The sequence below is a fragment of the Anser brachyrhynchus genome, assembly GCF_964034855.1.
Source record: "Anser brachyrhynchus genome assembly, chromosome: 4".
NCBI classification, from domain to species: Eukaryota; Metazoa; Chordata; class Aves; order Anseriformes; family Anatidae; genus Anser; species Anser brachyrhynchus.
In genome coordinates, this window is record NC_137698.1 from 9,059,382 (window position 1) to 9,077,205 (window position 17,824).

The window sequence follows — 17,824 nt, forward strand, 5'->3', positions numbered from 1 at the left end:
TTTACAACCACATATGTTTCACAAACCTGCAGGTGCTGTTGACAGAGTCCTCTGGACAATGGTGATGGCACTGACAAGACAGCTTCTTTGGTGGAGGGGCAGGTGCTGTGCTCTCACCATCTTCTTTTCTGCTTTCCATGCTCAACTTACTGGAGCTTCTCAAGGGCATGTTGTCCAGAAAACTGGCTAGAAATTAAGGGGGAAGAGAAAAAATTCAAGGCATGATTTCAAGACTTGGAATGAATGGTTTAAAGTATTCCTACCCATCAAAATTTGAGAAAGCTATTTGAACCAGGAATTCACTACAGAACAGTTTTCTCTAGACGACTCAAATAGTCACTGTGGTGTGTGAGGTTTACTGGGCCTCAGTGACCTTAGATCAAAGGTGCTGATATTCAATTTCTGCTGCTGGCAGCATTGCAGAGAGATGGTGTGCTTTTCAGACTGGAGTGTGGCTTTTCTCCTATTGCACTACATAGGTCAGATCCTTGATTACACCTTTGCACTTTCTGTCTCTATACTTGGCACACATCTACACTCATTGAAACTAAAACAGCGGGATTTACAGTACTCAAGGCAGAGCAGAACATGGACATGCAATTTAGCAAAGACTTAACAGAAAGTGATGTTTTTTCAAGTTCAACAGCACTTTGTCACTGAGTTGTACAAGCACTACTTGAAAGACAAGGAAAAACAGTTCATATTCTTTAAAAATCTATAAACCAAGTCAAATGCAAGAACATGTCCTAGAATGAAAAATGCTGAAATCCATGGAGGTGATTACTCCTGAAAATATCAGAGTACTGAAACATGGACCTGGTGCAGTAGAGCTAGAGATGCTGGTGAGGGGCTAGGAGCTGTTTAAGTGACTTGCTCTTCCCCCTGCCCCAGTTCTACTCAAATATCAGCTTTTGGTGCTTGTGAATATTTTAAGTCTCAAAGACAAAATGAGATCAGCATGAAAAGCTTCAACTGGCAGTTTCTCACTTTCCTCTTGCTTCCCTGTAAGAATTCTTACTAAAGGCTCCCTTATGAACACTGTCTCCAACAGAGTAGTTGAAGAGCAGGCTTGAAATTCTTCATCTACTGTTAAGTTTTCAGAAACAATTGGCATTATTGTACAATACCATTTGGCTCTAATTAAAATCCTCCTCATATCTCCATCACCGGAACTGATATATTGTGGAGCTGACAGAAAACTCTATCCTCTTCAGCTCCCTAGGGAGAGATGGGGTAGACAAACAGGCAGAGGTGATGGGAACAAGCATCTATTTCAGGGCTTAGATGGAAAGCAACGACTGAGAACAAGCTGAAAGGCACTGAAGCAGAGACTGGAGAATGAGCAGGGCTGATCAAGCAGCCCATGCCCTTAGGAGGACTAAGGAAGCCTAGCCTATGCTTCTGGGTGTGGATGCATGTTACCTCCCAGCTTCATGTCCTACTGTCTTCTGCCAGCTCTGGCAGGAAAGCCTTGCATAAGAAAGGCACTGGCAACAACTGGCAGGTGTGCTCTAGTTTTCTTCATGTGAGCTGTCCCTAGCAAACTGGGGGAAAAGCTGAAACTTCTTAGCTCCGAGGAAAGTGGGGCTTTATACTTAAAGACATAGTATTCAGACAAATGTTAGCTTTCTGAAGATCATGCACTCCTTGCATATTAGTATTAGGGCAATGCACGTGAAATACAATCATTCACCATACCAGATTATAACATCTGTGAAATACAAAACTCATATGGCTTGGTCTTTAGATTTGTTCAGTACCTATACATCCCATTGAAACCAATTTGAGGTTTTGATTAGTTCACGTCTTCAGAAAGTCAAACCAGAAAACTCATTATGAAGCATACACAAAGTATGGGCTTTTAACTCTTGTACCCAGCATCAAGATATTAATTGCATTCATGACACAAGTGGCTGTTGAATATACTTTTAAAATCTTGACAAAATTAGAACTCAGTGGTTTAGTTCACTCAAGATGCATTGCATATTTATTTGCTCATAGCTGTAACTTAAGATGCAGCAGGTGTTTAAGGGAAAATGCACTGTTTGTTTCTCACAACATAAAAATTTAAAATGCAGCTTGTATACAGCAAATTAGTATCAAGAGATGTTTGCTCCCTGGGTCACAGGATTGGAGATTAAATAAGTTCTTTCAATCAGATTTACCTTCTTACTACTGGATAGGGAATATTCAATTATTAATATTCCTGTCAAGAATTTTCAAATTTCAAGCTCATATAGCAACACAATGACCTTCTAGCTCACGAGGCAACTGAGTGAAATCCTGTGCCCTGTGTAAGCACTTCTTCAACACGGTATCTACAATTTCAGCAGGGTCTTTATTCAACAAAGGAAGAATGCAAAAATGAAAGCGTTTTACACCTAGCATTAAAAAAAAGAAAAGCTTCAGCACTTTGAAATATTAAAAAAAAAAGTTAAGTTTAACCTACAGTTGTATGTATTATAAGGAGGGCATTTAGTTGTTTGTTACCTCTTTCAATAAATAAGAGTTGTGCCCCAATGCAGTTTGTGCCCACCGCTCATTAGGGATAGGATCAAGAACAGCTCCTGCAGAACTTGCTGTAAACAGCAGCTTACATCTCTAGACCTGTTTGTATCCCTGGGTAAAATGAGGCAGGTGGGAGCTGCTGAACTATAATCTGAAATCTGAAGTACTGTCAAAACCACAGGTGGCTGTTGAGAGAGATAATTTGGTTTGAGGAAAACTTAGTATGATTTAGGCTGGTTGGTATTCATACTTACACTTCCAAGAGATTGAAATAGGGGATGTAGCCTAAGATTTTGTTTCCTGCTCATGCCCAGGTCAAAACTAGTGGAAAATCATTGCAGTTCAGTGTCTAATGCATGAAATCAAATATAATTAAAAGAGGTACGAGTAGGATACTCTCAGGCCCTTTTTCATCTATAAAGAAAAATCCTTCTCGCTTTATCTTGTTGTTCCTTTCCTTAAATTCTTGAGTCATAGCTAAAGAGATGGGCTCTTGTCTCTGAAATTCAGATGTCTCACCCAACAGGTGACTCAGGACCACTTAGGAAATTTCCTCCTGCTCAGTTAGAATTCAAGAGACCCCCACTGAAACTTACGTCTGCTTGACTTCAGAGCAGAAAGATTTTCAGCAGTCCCTTCCAAGAACTGTAACTTGTAGGAAGAATCCCATCATGACAAGAGCTTTCCAGAGTCTGGAAACAAGTTCTTCCTGATCTCAGGTGTGAAACACACAGTTGGGATGGCTAACAGCCTACTGCTCTTGCTTTTGCTGCCATGCTGTAACAAACGCATCCAGTTCATGCAGACCTGGCTCTGTCTAGAAATTAAAGGGCTCTGTCTAGCCCTTTTGGTGCTGAAAAGCTCTCTGAAGGACCCATGTCCAAGCGCCCTGAATGCAAGGGATTCTATCCCATTTGAACTTGGCTGCTTCTCTGCTATATCCTATTCTGTTGCTTATTATAGCCGGTTTCCCATCCCCACTGAATGGAGGACAATGTAGAACAACTGCAGAAAAAGAGGTAGCAGAAGCAAGGTTCTTGCACGCTGCTGAGAAACTCACTGGCTACACTGGGGAATTAAACAGTTAAGAGTCTGTACCTTCAGACCTATACAACATCAAGTTTAGTTGATTTTTCTCTGCTTCTCTACTGAGGTTCATGAGCATGTACAAAGTACCTTCCACCACAAGAACAAGCAGGTGTCCACCAGGGCTCTTAAGTCTATTTGGAGTACTGCTTGTGAGAGATTTTCCTCTGTAGGACTGGAACCACTCAGACTCAGTTGTGATGTGATGCCCTCTGTCATGAATGTCCACTGAGAAAGGGAATTGTGTGCCCAGAAGAGGTATGCCTGTTTGTTTTTTCCAAATGTTAGTGTCTATCTGTAGCTTCTGTGCTTCACCTGGGATTCTCTATCATATTTGAAGGTGAACTTTACCAAAAGGTGGGACTAGGAAGATCATGAAGTCAGCAGGAAGAGAGTGAGGAAAACATTGTAATGTGCTGTAAAATGGAAGCATTACCTTGGATGACTATAGGAATGACTAACGTGTCTAGTCTAAAACCCCACTAACCCTCATGTCAACAAATAAGCCGCCTTAGAAATATTCTTCACTTTTGGTTCCCATTCCTCCTAGACTTCATGGTAATCTTAGAGCACTAAGTATCTAAATACTAAATTCCCCTTTCCTGTGTGTCAAACCCCTTCACTGTTATTCGATTTCTCTTTTTAATGATAGAAAACTGATTACATAACCTCACTCCACAGCCACAGTGAAGTAACCCTCAGCATGAGATACATTTTGTTTTTTAAATGATGCTGTCTGCAAGATGGTGGTACCCACAGACACAAAAAGAAAACCATCTATTTAAGCTTCTCTGCATTGATCCATGTAAGAGCATAAAAGTCCCATCTAGAGAGCACATCTAATATATATTCAGTCCTCAAGCTCTCTGCTGTGGCTGCCAATAAGTACTCCAACCCTTGCCAGCTGTAGCCGTAGCTATGCGACTTGGACAGGAATTTCTCCACTAGAACCTGGATAAAGCCCAATAACTCATTTCACACAGGCCCAGAGCCATCGGATGGTAATGACTTTTGGGCACTACCCTGATTCAACAAGTCCAGTAATGAAGGAGGTGAAAAGCTCTGTACTCTGTTACTGGAGTCCAAATCTTAAGCCACCTTGTTCCCTGAGGATAAATAATTAGCAATAGTTGCCTCAACAGATTGACTTCTGTGCCGCAGCCATGTGATTTACGTGCTAGCTAGCTATCACAGTATAAAAGCAGATCTTCTATAACCTTTGCATGGGTTTGCCAGGAGTAAAAGTCAGACTTGTTTCTTATTAAAATAGATATTAAGGTCCACAAACAATTAAATGATGAAAAAAAAGTACTGTGATTATTCTTTCTACACAGTATTTGAAGCATCATACTAACACAGTATGATTCATTCATATTTTCCCATGCTTATAAAAAAAAAGTAGCTTACATCATTCACTGACAGTAAGATATGTTTGCTGCTTCTGAGAAGGTACATGTAGGAAGCTTTGAGTATTACGGAAAGGCCCTTTGGACTGGAAATTAAATACGCAAAAGCATCTGAACAAGAATTAAAGAAAACTTCTAAATCTACTTTAGGTCAGAAGGTAGCAAAACAGTCAACTTGATAGAATTTCCGTTCAATGGTTTTAAGCCACAAGGTTACTTCATCTATAGCCTACACTGGCCTATACAGCTAGTGAGCTTTTCATCAAATCATACTTGTATTAAAGTATGAAACTATCACACAACACCCTGCTAGGGTTTCCTATACTACATCATGAACTGCAGCTTGATGACTTCCCACAAGGCCAGTGTTACACCATGGACATGATTGTTTTAAGAGAAAGGGAAATAACTAACTGCTAACTCACTGCACTTTGCAGTCATCAGATAAAAGAATTTCCATGGGATATTTTTTGGCAAATAGTCAGTAATGAAAACACACTACAGTTCAAGAAGTTGAAATAAATTATACCTCTTAACTCAGCCTGATCTACTGTGTAAAATGGTCAAGAGGTAACAGTAAAACATTTTTTATTGGTGACAATTATAATAACAAAGAAGGAAAAAAGGATCATGACAGTCTCCTTTTGCTCGATATTCAAGGCTACCATACAAAACTAGGAAAGGCCAGATGCCAAGACCTGCACAATTGATCCAAAAGCACAGTAAACAAAATCTGGCATTAAAAATACCAGAAAAATGAAAACAACATGCACTCCTTTTCAGTGTATGACTGTATTGCACTAGGGAGCTTCAAATGAGGTTGGCATCAAATGGTGATTGAAAATAGCTTTAATCTGATATACATATACCCATTGTAATAAAATGGCATACTAACAGAAATGTAGCAGTGTTGGGTTTATCTTGTATGATTTGCTTCATTTTACACCTCTGTTGGAGTTGCTATGCACCAAAGCATGTACAACCTTCTCATCTCTATAGTTCAAAATTTGGATGTTTTTGCTTTCATTCATGATGTAAATAGCAAGGGTTACAATCAGATATAATTTAAACAATTTGTCAAGGCAGTTTTCTTAAATTAAAAACAAATAACCTGTCCCTATTATTGGAATTCTCACTGAATACCAATATAGCTATATGTATCTGCTACTAATTTATTTTTTTTTTCAGAAAATGCTTTAGCATTTGGCTTGAACAGGATAAGCACCCTTCTCCCATAAAGTCTGTGTAAACTATCTTAATCATACTTGATATTATTAGTTAAGTTCAGCATGGAATGTAACAAGCTGTGACAAAACCACTGAGACGAGACCCCTCAAATTAATACTCAAATTAATGCCATATTACTTGTAAATTAAAATTGCAAAGGCTTCTTTGGTGTCATAACCCACGGAAAGCTCCCATATAATTTGCTGTCCGCCATTACATCATAGTTTGATTGAGTGTTACTTTTTCCTGGTTTCCTCTCATTTCTGCTATCCACGGTTAATCTATGTCATTTTTCATTTGGAAAAAATGAGAACCCATTGGCTGTCTTCTCATAACATGAGATACTGTACCAACAGATAGAAAAAAGCACAAAAGAAAGACTTATTTCAAAATTCCAAAGGAAAGACCCTGCAAAGTGTTTTAGCCTGCCTTCCAGACACAGTGAAGTCTAGCTATATACCCGCTGTAACTTTCCTCTATTAAAGAATTTCTACAATTCTATTAAACCCCTCACTTAATTCTACTGTTCATAATCATCTAGTTCCACTTGTAATTGTTCCATTCCAAAGAGAAACTTTTTTAATATAAATTACCTTTTCATTCATCTCTGCAAATGTTAAAAAAAAGTATTTCACGTCCTCAGTAAGATATCAAAATTTTCCTTTTTTCTAATCTTTTTGAGAGCACAGCAAATCTACAAGTAGCATATGCTGGATCTACCATTACACTTTTCTGAATTGTGTGTTCTTGTCCCATTAAATATGAATAAACATTTAGCGAATGTTTATGGAAAAGTGCTACTGTTTTACGCATGTATGAGGGTAATAGGTAATAAAACTGGACCACTAAGACAAATATTCCATAAACACTGAGATCCAGGGTCCAATCTGAGAATGACCATCTCTCCTGGCTTCATTCTGAAAAAGACTGAGTCATAACCGAGCACCATCTGTCAAAAAAATCAGAGGAGATAAGGTACAGCTAAATCACACCTGTTCTGTTCTCCTTGAAGTGTTAGTCATTAAGGTACTACAAAATAATCAGACATTTCAGATGCACATTAGCCTAGCTTTGTGTGATAACATGCAGAAATTTAGGTTTGCCATGGTTGAATTACTTTATATAGTTTCATTTATCAATTTGATTCACACTGAATGCCTACATCTACTTTTCAAGATAACCTCAAATGGAAATGAAGTTACTGAATAGTAGCTTACAGTGTACAAAGGCACATTAAATGATAGTCTCATGTCTTTGCCAAATTTGCAATATTCCTTACCACAGAAAACAAATTTAACTATTTCAGTGAAACTGCCGAAGCAATTTATTTGAAAGACGGGGGTTATTTTTATCTCTCATCACTTTTATGTAACAAACCTTTCTTTTTCATTTCTTCCTTGACAGCATCTTGGGACACTGTCAAGCCAACGTAATCAAAACTCATGAACTACACCAACTAAAGCTCAGCTGCAAAACCCCATCTATGAGCATCACTGGATCAAAACAGGGAATGGAAGCTCAGATAACAAGATGTGAGATGAGCAGTCTGGACGTTAAACTGCAGACAGCATTCAGGGTCTGTGCCACAGTACCTTCAGCAACTTTTTATGGAAAGAGAGACAGGAAGATTGCTATTACAGACCAAAGCTTGTTACTTCTGTTCTTAAGCTGCAAATCCCCACACGTGCTTGCAGTTCCCAGCAGCAAACACTGAATGCCACCATCGTGATATTTGGCCAACGCCTTTGCAAGCAATCTTGAAAACCTCCCTGAACACTAGCAAGAGAAAAAGAATTTCAGACAGGAAGCAATACAATCTGATGTTGTTATTATGCTGAATTATGCTTTGCTATCTGATCTTTAAGAAGGCATCAAAGATAGTAATGGACAAGCTGTAGATTTTTATTTCTTATCATTTCAGATGATACTCTGATTGACTGAGGCATTAAGAGAATGAGAAGCATTTAAGAAAAGCAGCAACAGACAGCCTTCACCCTGTGGCACTCTCAGATGCATTTAATAAATCATCACCACTCCTCTTCCCTTTTCCAAGGAAAAGAAACCCAAGAATGCTATGCCCGGTAGTCAAGATAAATATAGTGGCTGGAAGATAAAAATATCAGCTAGCTCTCTCACTCCAACACCAAAAACTGCACCTGTACATTAAAATGTACTGAGCAGGTGCCCCTGCCACGCTTGCAGGAGCCAGTGCCCTTCTGACTGATTTGCTTTGGCTGTTCTTCAGTAGATGTGACATACATACCTCCAGATCAGCCTAGAGAGCAACCTTCTTCATCGTTCTCAAACTCCTGTTTCAATCCTGCTATGTAATTGTTCCCTCTCACTTCTCTTAACAAATTGTGTAGAGTTCACAGGAAGAAGAAATAGCTGTTATATAGCTATCTTATAGCATAAGCATGTGCTATTTTTAATGGTATTTCTTAAGGACATGTTTTAGTGATGGGATTCAGTAGGTCAGGCTGATGACTGGACTTGGTGATCTTGAAGGTCTTTTCCAACCTAAATGATTCTATAGAACCACAGAATATCCTGAGTTGGAAGGGACCCACAAGAATCATTGAGTGCAACTCCTGGCTCCACACAGGACCACCCAAAAAATCAGACCACCTGTCTGAGAGCATTGTCCAAAAACTTCTTGAACTCTAGCAGGCTCGCTGCTGTGACCACTGCCCTGGGGAGCCTGTCCCAGTGCCCGACCACCCTCTGGGTGCAGAACCTTTCCCTAACACCCAGCCTGACCCTCCCCTGTCCCAGCTCCATGCCGTTCCCTCGGGTCCTGTCGCTGTCCCCAGAGAGCAGAGCTCAGCGCCTGCCCCTCCGCTCCCCTCGTGAGGGAGCTGCAGGCCGCCATGAGGCCTCCCCTCAGCCTGCTCTGCTCTGGGCTGAACAAACCAACAGACCTCAGCTGATCTTCACACACCTTCCTCTCTAGACGCTTCACCATCTTTGTAGCCCTCCTTTGGACACTCTCTTAACAGTTTTATGTCCTTTTTGTACAGTGGTGCCCAGAACTGCACACAGTACTTGAGGTGAGGCCGCAGCAGCGCAGAGCAGAGCGGGACAATCACTTCCCTCAACCAACAACTAGCAGTGCTGTGCATGATGCACCCCAGAGTATGGGTGGCCCTCCTGGCTGCCAGGGCACACTGCTGGCTCATGTTCAACTTGCCGTAAACCAGAATCCACAGATCCCTTTTTGTGGAGCTGCTGTCCGGCCTCTCACCCCCAAAACTGTACATACAGCCTGGGTTGCTCCATCCTAGGTACAAAATCCAGCACTTGCTCCTATGGAACTTTACATTGTTGGTGATTGCCCAGCCCTCTGATTTGTCAAGATCTCTCTGCAAGGCCTCTCCACCCTCAAGGGAGTCAACAGCTCCTCCCAGTTTAATGTCATCCACAAACTTACTTAGTATGCATTTGAGTCCTTCATCCAAATCATTTATATAAAAACATTAAAGAATCATAGCTCCATTTTGGGGCCGTTTCTCCGTATAACTTTCTTTCAACTTGGTTTATCGTTTAGCTCATCACAAGTGCTTCCCAGATCATCTGCTCCCTATGAATTTCCATCAAGTGCCCATCTATCTGCCAGGAGGGCAGATTAGTTGGTATCTGAAGCAAGCACTAGTATGTTTTGATCATTTTTCAGGGGTAGATGCCATCAACACCCCTAAATCACGTGTGGTTATGACACACTCACCAACTCAATTTTGCTGAATGAAGCACTCGAGTATCTGCGAGACTTTTTCTACCCCAAGGCAAATGCCACCCTGCCAAGTCACCAGGCCAGGCGGCGTTTGAAGTAATTGAACAAGTGACAGGATAAATTCTTGCACTGTTCAGCTGCCAGAGCAGAGAGCAAACTGAACTGACTGCTGCTACTGTTGGCCCAACCACACACACTGAATAGGGGTCTGAGCTGCATGGATAGAAATAGTACGCAATGAAGAAGATCTCTGTGTTTGAGAAGGAGGACTGAGGCACAAAACTTGTCTTCTGCAAACGCGGCTGAAAGCAACATAAAATGCCATTGACTTATTCACTTTGACAGAAAACAAATCAATCCATTTAAAGGGGGGGGGTGAAAGGCATCTCTATTGCAAACCAAAATTAATTGCATGCGTGAAACAACAATAATCAATTCTGACCACAGACGTAAGTGCTATGGTTTTCCCAAAGTGTTTGAGCAGCCTGAAAGCATTTCCCTGTCTGCACACTTCAGAGCATCTGCTGAGCTCATCTGCACGTGCCATCCACCCCTGATGGCACTGCCACCAAAGAATCAGTTGGTCCCCTCCGGCAGGCTGCCACACACCGCCACCTCCGGAAGACAGGGAACATGCTGTCAGACCCACTGGGTTTGCTAGGCTTGTTTTTTAACATAATCATATATGTGTCTAAGGAAGAAATGTTTATTGCGAACACCGCTAGAACTAGTATCCCACGTGCACAGCTCCTTGAACAGAAGTTTTAAGAGTTGTGTGACTACCTTTTCTTAAACATTCTCTACAGAGTTTGGAGCAAGAAACAATTCTGGACGAATGTAAAACTGGTCTTTTTCAGCACCCAGCTATACATGAACAGTGATGAAAACAAGCTCTGGGAGAAAAAATACATTTCTTTTAGTTATTTTGGTATTTCTCCTTTTAATTAGTGTTTAAGATGCATAGAATAGATGCTGATTTTAATAAGCACCAACATACACGTGTTATACGCTGCCATCATAACTTTAAAATCAGACAGAAAGGTGCCTATTGCTAAGGCTAAAACCAGTTCCGACTCTATAATTTATGCTCAAAATGCAAAGTTGGCATCAAACTTGGTCGTTATCACTTAAAAAAAAATACTTTTAAATTAATTTCAAAAGCAGAGATTAATATTATATTCCCTCTTAAATTGTCAGGCTGAATGCCAAGTATCAGGACTTCTAAAAATCTCTTCTTAGAATTGGAAATCTTTTGTTTTAGCTGCAGTATTTTCTCTGGAAATATACCACCTCTCTCCTTAAACCTAAACTGACAAAAAAGCACCTAAGCATTTGCAGATCTTCAGGACAACTCCCCAGAAGGGTGCAACACAACCTTCAAACACAAAATGCCGCTGGCACGCCATGGCCATAGAAGAGCAGAGAGAAGAGGCACGTAGCAAGCATCAGACTGCCTGCTGCCCCACGGGACAGCCCCACACTGCCATGCCTTACTCCAGTTAAGCTGCCTTTTTTTTTTTTCTTTTTTTTCCCCAATCACACGTTTCCCTCTATAACCTTTCAGCAAAACTTCATTGTTTTTTGGTTTTTTTTTAAGTCTCTTTAAAGCACTCTTAAAAAATAAATTAAAAAGGGAAAAAAAAAAAGAAAAAAAAAAAGAAGAAAATGGAAGGGGGGGGAAAAAAAGCACTTTGTGAGCTGGAATGCTAAGCCATCTACTTACGGGCAGTTTCTGTGGGCTCGCTACATAGCTGCCAGATTCCCCGAAGATGAGAGTCATGTGAGGAGGCAGAGCGTGGTTCAGGGGGCTCGAGCTAAGAAAACACAGCACCGTGCGCTGGGCTAATCCTGCACCTGTGGTGTGTTATTCGGCGGCAAAGAAATGCAGTCCAGGCTGCCTCTGCCTAATGCAGCTCAGCTGTTTTTCTCAGCACTCCCTTTGATTGTAAGCTGGCAAACAATGTTATTTCAACCAGGCACAAAGCAATATTCAGGCTGCATAGGATATGACAGTAGAAAGGTGAAAGAAAAAGAAAATCCTGGAATTACAAATAAAATAGAGACGTTGAGCAATACAGGATTTGTAACTATTTCCAGATGACTACAAGCAGGTTCCAAAGTTAGGATGTGAAATGCACACTGGTGCTCCCCTTTCGCTCCCCAGCTCCCTTTAAAGTGGGTCTGCCTGTGCCAGGGATACACCCCAGTGGTTCTCATTTATCTAGCTCAACACAAGGTCTCCAGTCAGTGCAATCAAGAGAAGGGCTGATGGCTTTTAGGCTTCTCGCGGTTTACCTTGTAGGCAAAATAAAAAATGCCACTGGAGAAGAGATGATGGTTTTATTAAAACAGATGGCAGGGATTTGTTCTCTCTCTCTCTCTTTTTTTTTTTTTTTTTTTTAAAGACGGGGCCACCAAAGAGGTCTTCAAGTCACTGCTAGGATACCTAGCTTTTGAGAGCGTGACACCAAAAAAAAGGTAGGAAACTTAACAATAACTATATGCAAAGAGAAGGAAAATCTGGTCCCTTGCCGGAAAGACAGCAAATATTTAACTCCAAGGCGGAGGCATGATAGTTGGGAACAATCAATTAACCAGTATTAAAAATACCCTGCAATTGTGATCTGCAAATGTATTTAACAAAAAATATTATTTAAAGAGAAAACAACGGTCACAGGTTATTGATTTTTTCACATCTTGGGAAGAACTTAGATTTTAACTCTAACACAAGGAAAGATAATCTTGTAATATACATTTATTCCAGATAACAGTCATTTAATACACAATACCTCCTTCATATAACACATAACATCTACCATTTCCAAGTTAGTATATAACTGATGGAGCTGACTTATAGGTACTGTTCCTTATCAGCTTTTTTTTCTTTTTGATATTAAGCTGTAAACATGAGATGCTGCATTCACAATATGCGCATGGGATTTCCTACTTAAACGCTTTTCTCCACAAAATGATACTTTAATTTCCACTCCATTGTTATCTAATCTAATTCCAAGTTTGGAAACTACTAACAAAAATACGAGATATCTGAGCTTTTGAAAATTATGTATCCAATTTCTTGTTGGAAAGTTTATTGCTGTTGCTGCTTACCAGTGGGATTATTTCCAAAAAAAAAATGTTTATTTTCTTTAGATAAAATATGTGTTTTAGAAGAGTTATATTCCTCAGAGAAAATGTTCAAAACTAATCAGGAACTATCCAAATTTTCAATTGACTTTGTGCAGAAGGGCTCCCTTGTCAGGATGCTGAGTGAAAGCAGTACAATTCCTAGTGCAACAATCGCAGATAGGTATCCGGATATTCAATGTGATCTATAGAGGAGAAGGAAGAAACAAGACTTTATGCAACAAAAAATAAACCAAATACATTTCCTTAAAAAAAAAAATAATAATATATATATATATAACCCTTGGAAATGCTCTATTTTCTTTTTTTTTTTTAAACAGTCTTATCCACACTTTCTTCAAACTATTCAATACTAGCAGATTACTCTCTGCTATCAGAGGCGATGTTTGTATTTTAATTCCTCCGTATCATTTGGTATGTTCCAGCTGCATCCCTACTTTAGAGAACCACTGCTATATGCTAACAAGATCATGTGCACCATGTGAAAGAGATAAATGACATACATTCCTCTGTCAAGGCAATGTCATGAGATGGGCTGGCTCAAAACTTCTTGAGCTTCGCGGTGGTGTTCCTAGCAGCCATCACACTCCTGTTCATCTCTCTGAGAGCATCCCATTTGTTGCCTTGTCTTCTTTTATTATTTTTTTTTTTAACTGTTACTGGGATAGCTGCATGTGAAGGGACGAGGAGGCCTCCCCTGCCTTTTGGCCTCTCCTACCGTCATTTCCATGCTTTCAGACTTCTCCTCCTAAAATGAGGATGCACACAGATTCTGAAATGAATTACAAAGCCAATTTGCATTAAACTTCAGGAGGTTTATGCGGTAAGTCTAAAACAACCAAAATGATGCAAAGCAGCCCTCCTCTCTCACCCCTACCCATGCTCCCCAGTGACATCTCATTTTACAGCTAGGGAACGAGGACCCAAAGGTCACAGGTTTATTCATCCGGTTAGCTCACAGCTCAGCTCAACTTCACATGTGAGCCCGGGCTTTCCAAGGGGAAAAGCTCTGCGTTGTGTTGACTTTTGCTTCAGCTGCAGCCTGGAACAAGTCGGGAAGGGAAGGGAAGGGAAGGGAAGGGAAGGGAAGGGAAGGGAAGGGAAGGGAAGGGAAGGGAAGGGAAGGGAAGGGAAGGGAAGGGAAGGGAAGGGAAGGGAAGGGAAGGGAAGGGAAGGGAAGGGAAGGGAAGGGAAGGGAAGGGAAGGGAAGGGAAGGGAAGGGAAGGGAAGGGAAGGGAAGGGAAGGGAAGGGAAGGGAAGGGAAGGGAAGGGAAGGGAAGGGAAGGGAAGGGAAGGGAAGGGAAGGGAAGGGAAGGGAAGGGAAGGGAAGTCCAACCAACAGCCCAGACTCCTCAACTCCAAGAACCAGAGCCCAAGCTCAAATCATTTGAAAATGGATCAGTAAATCTCAAGACAAAGAAATTCAATGGCTTCTCCAAAGCTTCTACCAATGAGTGTGTGGAGGAGCAAGGACTTACCTGCAGTTTTCCATATCCTAAGCAAGTGCCCTAACCCTATGTTATCCACACACCTTTTCATATGAACATCCGAAACAAAGATCAAAACTTATTAAAAAAAAAAAAAAAAGGGTGAAAGATTGGAAAAACAATGAAATACATGGAAGTTGAAACATAATTGAGACTGATAAAAAAAATCTTTAAGTAGGAACATCTTTTATATATAATTATTTTTCCAACTGGTCACCCACCTAAATGTTTACGTTTAATCAGCTTTTGAAAGTGGTGGACTAGATGGCTGTGGAGACTAGAAACTAGGTATGGAGACTGATTTACATGTCACCAGTTAAAATTCATCAGAAGTCAGGAAAAGCTAGCTGTTCAATTGCCCTTCCGAAACCAGAACATTGTCCTGGCTGAAATTCTTCAAGTAGATATCGACCTCTCACCACCTATATTTGTAATTTCCAGTAAATATCTTTCTTGCAAATTGAAGAGCTGAGGTGAAAGATTGTGTAGGGAAATTGGCAGAAGTATAGAAGACCATTTACGCTTGAGGCAATGAAGCATTGTTGCTTTGTTATTTAAATTTCATGGATAAACAGGCGACTTTTGTTCCAGAGGTAATAATAATATAGCATTTCTCGTGAGTGCTGAATCTACTCTTTTTTTTTTTTTTTCCTTTCTTTTCCCTCTTTTTTCCCTGAAGCTTGCACTTAACCCTATTACAAAGGAAAGACTACCACTCTACATTCAGGAACCATGCCAAAGTGCTTGTCAGGAAAAAAAAAAAATATATATATACATATATATAAAATATATATATACAAAAAGGCATCTTACTTACATTAATACATTTAAAATGTCATAAAAAAACACAGCTCCAGCACAAAATACAATAATTGCCAGCTGCCTAATTATTTTCTCATCCTCTTTCAGCCCTCAACACAATGCCTCCTTTAGGCTCACTGCCAACGCCGTTTAGAACATTAAAAATATCCCCAATATCTGCAGAGATTTTGTGTGGCTAAATGTACTCTGATGGATAAAATTGAAGCAAATCTAAGAGCAAACTGATCCTATTTACTTTAAATGATGAGAGAAGCGAGACCACTGTGTGATGTAAACTTATCCGCGGGTTTCCATCCGTATTTGCAGAAGAACAGTTCAGTGATAGGAGGTTAGAGGTGGCTGAGGACAAATTTGGGTTCCCAATTAACACTAGCGAGCCATGAAAGCCTTGTCTGCTAGGCGCCATCACACACAAACTATCCTCCCACTGCACCGGGCCCTTGCTCTCTGCCGGGTTCAGTGTCTCCTTACTTGCTCAACAGTGTAAGCAGAGGGATCATTAGTTATGACTGGTAGAGTCTAGGAGATAATGTTGACTCTTATTTCAGGAACTATTAAGCTATAAACACTGCTCTGAAAGCCATTTATCTGCATTTGAAGATAAACAGAGAAGCTACTCAATTAACTAGATTGCAAGAAATAAGCTACAGATGCCAAAGTGAGTCACTTTTAAATTCCAAAAAGGAAAATGTGTGCATTTAATAAGCACAATTTTATACTGCAAAATTACTGACATGGAAGTTCATAAGCAGCATAGCTTAACCGTTCTGAAATGTCTGATAAAGGAACACAAATCAAAGTGTAATTACAAAACAGTTAATTCCAAGCAATGCAAATTACATGCACTTACAGTTTGCAAGTTACTACCAGAGATAACAGTTTTGAAGTATACCATTATAAAGTGGAAATCCTTGTAGAACAGTATTTAAATTTTATCTCCACATCATTACAATTTGAAAATGAGATGCTATCCCAGACCTTTGCAAGGAAGATAAATGCTGAACCTGTCATGCCTGAATCTGCACTTGCTAGGGAGAACATTCTTGCCCAGATAAGCAACAGAGTATGAAATTATTTTCCTGAGTCTTGCCAAATAACCACCCCCCCCCCTTTTTTTTTTTTTACTGAATACTATTTATCTATTTGTCAAATCTCTTTGAGATCTCTATGGTATTAATTTAAGAAAATTAAAAGAAAAAAAGCACCAAACCACTAAAAAGCGTAACCACAAGATAGTTTCCAATATCCTTTAAAGTATGCAAAATGCAAGGCATTCTACGTGTCGAGAAAAAGATGGATTTTTTTTTTTTTGTCACAACAATTAAAAACCTGATCTTTCCTTGTGCTTCCAGATGCCAGCGCCTTTCAAGGCAGCTTGGAGGTCAGCCTGGGGAACACGCAGGTGTGCAGTGTGTTGGCAGCTGAAAGCTTGTGAGGCTGCGCTGAAATCCTATCCCCCCCCCTCCACATTCCTGCGGGCATTATAAACGCTCCCTGAAGGAATATTACCCTAATGCGGACTAATTTTCCGCAAACAACCCCAACCTCATTAAACCTATTCTTTATCAGCATTGTTCAAAGCCATTTTTCTGGTAATATTGAACTCCCTTATGCCCATCTAAAAAGAAAAGAAACTCCTTTTATGTTCTATCTGGTATCGCTTCTCCTATTCAGGTCCACTGGCACTACACAATAGCTTCAATAAAAATATTCAGTTTCATCATATGGTAGTAAAGACTACGACACAGAGATTAAGAGAGTTATGTTCCCATAAATATAGAGTAAAGGGACCATTCTCCAAGCGGGGTCTGATAGATTTATATGGGTGATCCCAGCTTGCAGGCAAGCCCAAATGAATTAGAAGGACAGTATTCCTAAAGCAGGTGTTCTCCTGGACTTGTGGTTCCTCGTGCTCCTGAAATGACCTCATACCCTTCCCTAGACAAATCCTTCTGGCCTTCAGTGGGATCACACAGATTTAATTTTCTTAAGATGAATACCCACTGCCATTAAAATGATTTAAACATTTGAACGTGCTTTCACTTAGCTTTGTTGTGGAGCCAAAATAAGAACTAGCTTGCATGCTCGCATTCAGGTACAAAGAAAGAAAGAGGGAAAGAAAGCATAACACAGCAGCGAGGCTATGACATACAGAATTTGTATTCTCATCCCACGGTGAAGACTACCTAATTATGGGATCTCATCCCAGTTGCTCTGCAATGCAGCCTGCCCACCTGCAAATCATTGATGCAAACAATAATGTTCTTTTAAAAGTGTTTCTTGTTTGGAGATGAAAACCGTTGTTGTTAAAGGATTGGCACAAGAATAGCATATAGACTCTTAGACTCTTCCCCTGCTCCATCCAGATTGTCTTGAACGGCCTGAAGCTCCGCATACAGCACAGGATAACAAAA

At 40.3% G+C, this 17,824-nt stretch overlaps 1 protein-coding gene across 16 annotated transcripts in view; it reads right to left on the reverse strand.

The window, feature by feature from the left end:
- The window catches only part of BMPR1B (bone morphogenetic protein receptor type 1B), a 261,476-nt gene that overhangs the window by 29,127 nt on the left and 214,525 nt on the right, over positions 1-17,824 (reverse strand). For 12 of the 16 annotated variants that reach the window (XM_080591065.1, XM_080591072.1, XM_080591073.1 and 9 more), the window contains one exon: positions 27-186. In XM_080591065.1, coding sequence (XP_080447191.1) covers positions 27-169 — 143 coding nt within the window. In that variant the 5' untranslated portion in view covers positions 170-186. The other 4 variants (XM_080591076.1, XM_080591066.1, XM_080591075.1 and 1 more) reach the window with 2 other exon arrangements.